This window comes from Nematolebias whitei, chromosome 21 (genome assembly GCF_014905685.2).
Source record: "Nematolebias whitei isolate Nwh7 chromosome 21, NemWhi1, whole genome shotgun sequence".
Lineage (NCBI taxonomy): Eukaryota > Metazoa > Chordata > Actinopteri > Cyprinodontiformes > Rivulidae > Nematolebias > Nematolebias whitei.
This window is the reverse complement of record NC_056518.1, coordinates 31,017,966-31,025,531: the sequence shown is the minus strand read 5'-3', so window position 1 is coordinate 31,025,531 and position 7,566 is coordinate 31,017,966. Positions and strand designations below refer to the sequence as shown.

The 7,566-nt window shown below is 47.4% G+C and overlaps 1 protein-coding gene across 1 annotated transcript in view; it reads right to left on the bottom strand.

Annotated features, from left to right (window-relative positions):
* Positions 1-7,566, bottom strand: part of syne2b (spectrin repeat containing, nuclear envelope 2b) — a 46,741-nt gene that overhangs the window by 9,624 nt on the left and 29,551 nt on the right. Inside the window, exons 25-40 of the mRNA XM_037694816.1 lie at positions 6,802-6,989; positions 6,495-6,576; positions 5,496-5,560; positions 5,289-5,409; positions 4,925-5,215; positions 3,239-3,834; positions 3,008-3,163; positions 2,613-2,763; positions 2,364-2,522; positions 1,677-1,844; positions 1,504-1,605; positions 1,150-1,350; positions 863-1,070; positions 601-713; positions 314-516; positions 125-232 (exon numbers count right to left, since the gene is read on the bottom strand). Coding sequence (XP_037550744.1) covers positions 125-232; positions 314-516; positions 601-713; positions 863-1,070; positions 1,150-1,350; positions 1,504-1,605; positions 1,677-1,844; positions 2,364-2,522; positions 2,613-2,763; positions 3,008-3,163; positions 3,239-3,834; positions 4,925-5,215; positions 5,289-5,409; positions 5,496-5,560; positions 6,495-6,576; positions 6,802-6,989 — 2,912 coding nt within the window. The remainder of the gene's footprint in view (positions 1-124; positions 233-313; positions 517-600; positions 714-862; positions 1,071-1,149; positions 1,351-1,503; positions 1,606-1,676; positions 1,845-2,363; positions 2,523-2,612; positions 2,764-3,007; positions 3,164-3,238; positions 3,835-4,924; positions 5,216-5,288; positions 5,410-5,495; positions 5,561-6,494; positions 6,577-6,801; positions 6,990-7,566) is intronic.

Here is a 7,566-nt window from a genome sequence, read left to right as displayed (position 1 = left end):
TGTACTCAGAAAGTACATGTGAGCAGTACTTGTACTCAGAAAGTACACCTAAAGCAGTTACTTGTACTCAGAAAGTACACATGAGCAGACTTATTTGTAGTTTGTGTGAATTGCTGAAGGTCACCTCTTATCCTGAAGCTCTTTCAGAAGAACACTCAGATTTCCTGAGACCACAGACTGCTTTTCGTGGTTCTGAAGCCACTCATCCAGGTTCTCATGCTGCCTCTGCAGACTGGACCAGAAACAAAACATCACCACACCAGAACTTTCTCTGCGGTGAGTCAGCGTGCAACCCAACAACCTGTTCTGGTACCTATTCAGGTCACCAAGGAGGGACTCCATCTGTTCCAGACGGTTCTGGCAGTGGGTCCGAAAGGTCCCGACCTCCTCCTGCTGCTCCTCCAGCCAGATGCTGAGTTCAGAGAGCTGCTGTGGAGGAACCTGCTGGCTGGACCTCTGCACCTGATCCTGGATCAGACCCAGACGTCTCTCAGTGTCCTTGGATTTCAGGAAGCTCTGATGGGACATGAAACAAACCATGAGGACACATCAACATGGGTCCACAGCAGTTCCCTCCAGTCAGCTGATTTATGGTCTTACTTGCAATCTTTGCACCGAGGTTTCCACATCCGTTCTGCTCTCAGGGTTCTCGAAACACTCATTGACTGACATCTGGAGATCCTGGAACCATTCCTCAAATGATTCCTTTTCATCTGGAGAAATAAAAAAACAACATGGTCTTTGTTAAAAGCTGTAGTGCAGGTGAAGTGGGTGATATGCATTCCTACAAAGACTGTTGTTGGTTCTGACCTGGTTCTACAGGAACCAGAATTTTATTGACTCCATGTCCTTAGACACGCACCTTTGAGGAGTCTGATCAGGCCTTTGTCCCGTTCGTCTCTCTTCAGCTGGATCAGGTCTTTGGTGTGAGCGATGGTGTCCTCCATCCTGCTGCAGTCAGCAGAAAGCTCCTCCAGAACCTTTGGACTGGCCACTCTGGAGACTAGACCCACTTCCTTCAGCACAGCATGGGCCTGCTCCTCCTGGACCTGCAGCTCCTCATACATGTCCTAGTGTGGGACATGTCAACAAACTGATGCTCAGGTTCTTTCATGTGATGACCATACAGTACTCCACCCAGTTTTGTACCTGGATTTGAGCTTCTGCCTTTGGTTCTGAAGCATCAATCAGACTCAGACAACCCTGGATGTTCTCCACAGCCATCTGACACTCTTGAATCTTCTCACACAGATGTTTCCTTACAGCTATCAGCTCTTCAAATACATCTGTGCAGTCAGTGAAGAGCTCCTTCACCTGCTCCATCCTCTTCTTCAGCTGGGTCTCCATCACCTAAAAGGTTCAGAGGACGACACGTTCAGAGGACGACACGTTCAGAGGACGACACGTTCAGAGGACGACACGTTCAGAGGACGACACGTTCAGAGGACGACACGTTCAGAGGTATATAGAGGAGCGAGGTACAAAATAAATCTACCAGCTCACCTGCAACTCCAGAGGAGCCTCTTGACTCTGCAGCATCTCCTGGATCTCAACAGACTTCCTGTGGAAATGTTCAATGTTCTCCTGGTTGGTGTGGATCTCCTCCTACAAACCAGAGACACTCTCAGATGGTTCCTCTGGTTCCTCCTGAAGGGAACAGGTGGATTAGGTCTTACCCTCATGGCAAGAACGTGTTGTTCGTTGTGGAAGGGATGACCTTCTGCAAACAGGGCCAGCTTGGCTTCGGCCCAGTTCTCCACTTCTTCACCCAGAACCAGCTGCTTCTCCCACAGCTCCACCCCCACACGCAGGTTATCCAGGTGGGCATCGGTCTTCTCCGTCACCTGCAGAATGATACAAAGAATTTAACTCAGATGCTCAGCATCAGATTTAAAGGTGGACCTTGAGCCAGTGGTGTCACAAGGAAACAAAATGTTACTGGTTTGATGTTATTTACAAGTTGCAAAAACAAAAAAACAACTGGATTGGACTGAGGCTTAGTTTTACAAAACAGTACTACTTTGGATTTATAAGCCTTTAAAATGTTTTAGATCACCCAGATTGGACTGAACCACATGAAAAGTTACATGTAGCTTTTCAAAACTAGTTGTACTGAGTGTGCAGTATTAGACGGTGTCATCAGCATAAAAATGAGAATTAGCATGTGGCACATTTTTATCTAAACTGTACAAATTATAAAAAGAAGTGAACCCAGGACAGAGCCTGTAGAACACCATAGATACTTGAAGACAAAAAGATGAAAGACCTTCCACTTGCAGACACTGACCTGCTGGTGAAGTAGTTTGTGTGTGTGTGTGTGTGTGTGCGTGCGTGCGTGCGTGCGTGCGTGCGTGCGTGCGTACATCCAGCCAGCTGTCCATGAGTGTGTGAGCCTCAGCTTCAAACGGCGTCTCGCTGCAGTCGGGGAACTTCTTCAGTTCGGAGTGGAGCTGTCTGCAGACGCCCCTCATCTCCTCCATCTGCTCACTGAAACCCCCCAGCTCCTTCTTCATGTCACACACCTGGAGAACAACGGTTCTGTTAGTGAGAACGCATCTGAGGAACCACGGTTCTGTTAGTGAGAACCCATGGGTCCTGTCTAAAGGTCTCACCTTCATCAAGGTTTTCTGCAGGTTGTCTTTCCCCACATAAGAAGCCTGATCTGTGATGGTCTGCTCAGCTTTCTGAATGACACTGCTCAGGTGACCGCGGCAGGTCTGGAACCTCTTCAGGAGGTCCAGAAGAAGTCGGCACTGCTTCCTCCTGCAGAGAGACACAGAGAGGATGGGTGTGACACCAACGTATTGCTCCGGGTCAAACATCATGATGTAAAAAAGTTTTGATTGACTTTGTTCAGATTTGTAAGTCAACCTCAGCATGTCGCTGAGAATCATCTGCTGATTATAGACTGGTGTTCCCAAGATGTTCTCAATTCAATTGTTTCTAAAGACTTGAGTCCAGAATTTAGTTCTTGATTATCAGAACCAGGTGCTCGTGTTGGCCCTACCTGTCACAGAACACTCTCTGACACTCGCCCCACTGGCTCTCCAGGTCTTCAAGAAGGGTCTCTCCTCCTCCTTGCACTTCTTGCAGTTCTCTGAGATTCTGGAGCTCAGACTGTTGGGCCTGCAGCTGGACCTCCAGATCTGACAGAGACCGAAGCCTGAAAGGACACACACTGATCAGAACTGGATCTGATAAGTTCAGGGTTTAAGGGTTGCAACAGAGCGGCACTTACAGGTGCTGCACGGCAGGGATGGTGGGCTCTCTCAGGTTCTGCTTCTCAATCATGTCTTGAAGCTTTATCAGCTCCCCGATCAGGGTCCTCTTCCTCAGACCCAAAGACCTGGTCTGAGTCTCCTTCTGCAGGCCTCTCTGCTGGGCAGCCAGTCCTCCATCAGCGTCCTCCAGTCTCCTCAGCAGGACCGTCACCATGTCCAGGCAGGAGGCCGGGGTTCCGTCCCTGGTGATGGTGAGCCGGGCTCCTTGCAGGAGCAGGTCCAGTTGAGGCGCCTTGGCCTTCAGGCTGTCGATGCTCTGCCTGATCAGAGCCAGCTTGGCCCGACGGTCCTGGAGGACCACAGAGTCGCTGCAGGGGGTTGCTTGGACTCCAGATACGTCCTCCTCCACAGTTCGCAGGGACATGAGGAAACGGTCGAGGGCGCGAGCGGCTGCCTCGCTCTTCCGGACCTGCTGTCGGAGCTGGTCCAGGCTGGTTCTGTGGGTCTCTACCTCACGGGTCAGAGGGAAGAACTCTCTGGGGTCAAGGATGCTGGCCTCGGGGTCCAGTCGGGACAGCTGATCCAGCTCACTTTGAATGTTGTCGTCCAGTTCCTTTAGAGAAAAGAGAAAAAGGTTGGAGGCTCAAAATGATTAAAAAAAAATTATTATTGTACCGTCAGGATGAGAAAACCTGTCTTCTGGATCAGAACAAAAAACCACGATTCTGATCCGTGGCTCCTAAGAGAGCTGAGGGTTATCACTGAACCCAGAACTAAACATCTCCTGATCCAAAGAATCAGAACCATTGGAGTTCTGGCACGTTCAAACCTAAAAACAAATTAAGTTCTTCTCATTTTTATGCAAAGTTCTCTTTACGTCTAAAAACCTGAAAACACACCTGCATCAAAGTAAAGGCCCATGGGCCAGAAATGGTCCTTGTTGCAGTTTTTGCGGTCCATGAAAAAAAATGTTTGATGGACCAGGACAAAGTCTCGATACGTTTGAAGAACTCAGTCCAGACTTCAGTCGAATAAAAGTAAAAACAAAGATTGCATTCTTTTTTTTTGTTTTTTCTTTTTTTTCTTCTTCTTTTTTTAAGAAGAGAACTTCCAAAATGAGATGGACCAAAGTTCTACAGCCTAGAAAAAGTCTAGTAATAAAGTTTATATATAAAATTCTTATCTGGAGCCGATCAAAGCAAAAACAGTCCGCGTTGAGTGTTTGAGTGAGAACATGCAAACTCCACCCAGAAAGGTCCTGGGCTGGAATTTGAACCGGCAATCTACTCGCCGAGTGGCAACAGCTCTACCAACTGATCCACCGTGCTGCCCGTCTATTTATTTATTTATAATTTATCTTTATTTTAAAATAAAACATTTGTTTAGATTTTTACTGACATTTCTTTCAATGCTTTAATACAATTTTTATAAATATTTAATATAAAATAATACATTTAAAACTGCTGATGGAGTGCACAGATTATAAAATCTTTCTTTTTTTTATAATGATGGTCATTTATTTTTTTATGAATAATTAGACTTATTACATCTGTCACCTGTAAATTAACTCCAGACTGAGTGACAGATTGGACTGGACTAAAATAAAGATTTTATTTTGGTCTCAGTGAAAATAGAAACATCTCTCCAGAAAAGTCTTGCTCACGTAACGTTGAGAGATTAATGTCTACAAACACCCGGCTGACCTTGATGTCCTTCAAGATGTTGCTGTTGGACAGGCTGAACCCACTGATGTCTTTGGGCTGTCTCAGGTACCGGTCCAGCCGGTCGGTGAAGTCCACCATGTGGTTCTCCGTGGAGTCGATCTGCCTGAGAGCAGAACCCAGAGAGCTGCCTCTCCTCTGGAGGTTCTGCTGCTGGCTGCGCCACGTCTCCTGCAGCTCCGCCCTGTCCTGCTCCACAGAGGCATCCCGGCTCAGCTGGGAACACTGGGACTCGTACTCGGACCACAGGGACTCCGTCTCCTGCCGCAGGAACTGGAAGAGAAACCAGAACGTGAACTCATTTATCTGCTCTGTGACATCTAAGAACTAAGATAAGAACCTGTACCTGGATCTCCTGGAGCCGGGTGTGCAGACCTTTAAGGGAAACAGAGTCCGAAGGAATCTCCTTGAAGCTCTGCTCGTTTTTGGCCAGATGGACTTGCAGAGTCCGTTTACAGGTCTCGTACCTGGAACCACCCCCCCAGGTGAAATGATGAAGACTCACAACAATCATCTAACACCGTGTTGCTCAGTACATGATCACCCATTTTACCGTTCAAAGGCCTCTTTCTTGACTTCTTCTGTGGACGGCTGCTTCTCCACCTGAGCAGGTGTCACCTGAGAAACCAGGAGAACTGATCAGTTCTTCAGCACTAACAGAACCTCAGACACAATCAAATGTCTTTGATAGCTTTGACTTTCCCCCTGGGATTAATAAAATATAATCTGTCTTTGACCACCAAAACACTGGATTAATGAAGACAAACAAGAAAACAAGTTTTAAATTAAATACTTCAATTAAATAAACTGAACGATGGTGAATGCATGTTTTCACCCCCTGAAGACCTTTGTGTCGTCACGTTCTACAACAGGTCCAGCATCAGGTCTTTTCAGGTCCATCTCTGTGGTCCTAGTCCACCAAGTCTCTTCAGGTCCACCTCTGTGGTCCTGGTCCACCAAGTCTCTTCAGGTCTGTCTCCACGGTCCTGGACCACAGAAACCACACCCGGTCCGGTCATTCTGTGTCTCTTTCCTGTCCTCTCTAACTCTTGCTAGTCGAGGAAGATGGCTGCCCATCCTGAGCCTGGTTCTGGTTCTGCTGGAGGTTTTTTCCTGTTAAAGGGAGTTGTTTCTTCCCACTGTCGCCGGTGTTCTGCTCAGGATGGGAGGTTGTGATGAGGCGGTGACTGAACACAATCTGCTGGTTTCCTTCGATAACTTTTGTCAACAGACGTGTGACGTGTTTGTTCCCTGAGATGATGATGGTCGTGAACTGGCTCCTGGTGGTCTGGTGGGTCCATGCAGAGACCACCTGACTCTCAGACTGATCTCAGTTGGGTCTGACTAAACCCTTTATGTGGATTCTGAAAGTAATGGTTCAAAGGGGGTGAATACATATGCACATAACACCTGATGATTAAAAACATTTGTTTATTCAGATTATCTTCATTAATCAGAATTGTTGTTTTTAATCCAATCAAAATCACAGACTGTAAGAAAACAGAAAACCAAGGGGGTGAATACTTTTTGACCCCTGATGGGTCAGTCGTACCTCCACCTGGACCTGAGGTTTCTCACTCGGTTTTTTAGGCCCTTTCTGTGTGTTCAGATCTTCCCCAAGAGTCAAAAAAATCCTGTAAAATAAAAAGTTTCTGTGATCTTCACGTTTTCACACAACAAAAATAAGTGACGTCACCTTCATAAATACTTTAATAGAAACGTCTTCAGTCACACTTGTTATTCAAAGAAAAATAAATGGTGGCAGGCGGTGCGGGGAGTCAATCCCGCACTGAAAACCTGACTCGGGTCGATGGTTCCGGGTCTCAGAACAGAACCTGATTCTGGTTCCAGATGCTCACCTGGACTCAGGCTGAGGAGCGTCCTTGTCTCCACTGAACTGACGCTGGATGGCAGCCAGCCTGGTCTCACACTCCACCAGCTGGGTCTGGGCCAGGCGGTGTGCGTCCTCAGGGCTCAGAGTCTCACACAGATCTTTCAGGGCCCGGAGGTGCTGCTCGGCCTCGGCGAAGTCTGCCGAGAAGCAGGCCTGGTCCATGGCACCGGAGAGAAACGGGTCGTAAAACAAAGAGTCACTTCCTCTGAAGATAAAGAAAACTGGACATCCTCGCAAAGACTCGTTTATCAAACAGAAAGATTTTACATGAAGAAAGTCCTCCCTCCTCCAGTTCTATGGTTTTCATAAATTTAATATTTAACAAGGCGGCATGGTGGCTCAGTTGGTAGAGCTGTTGCCTCTCAGTGAGAAGGTCGCTGGTTCAAATCCTGTTTGGGGACATTTGTGGAGTTTATATATTCTCTCCATACATGCGTGGGTTTTCTCTGGGTACTCCAGTTTCCTCCCACAGACCAAAAACATGCATGTTAGACTGACTGGCAACTCTAAATTGTCCCTAGGTGAGAGAGAGAGAGTGAATGGTTGTTTGTCTCTATGTGTCCACATGATGGACTGGAGACCTGTCCAGGGTGTCCCCCGCCTCTTGCACAGTGACTGATAGACATAGGCACCAGTGACCCCCATGTCCCAAAATGGAAGAAGCAGGGGATGGATGGATATACAGTTAGCTGGATGGCTGGATGGACAGTTAGATGAATGGATGGATGGA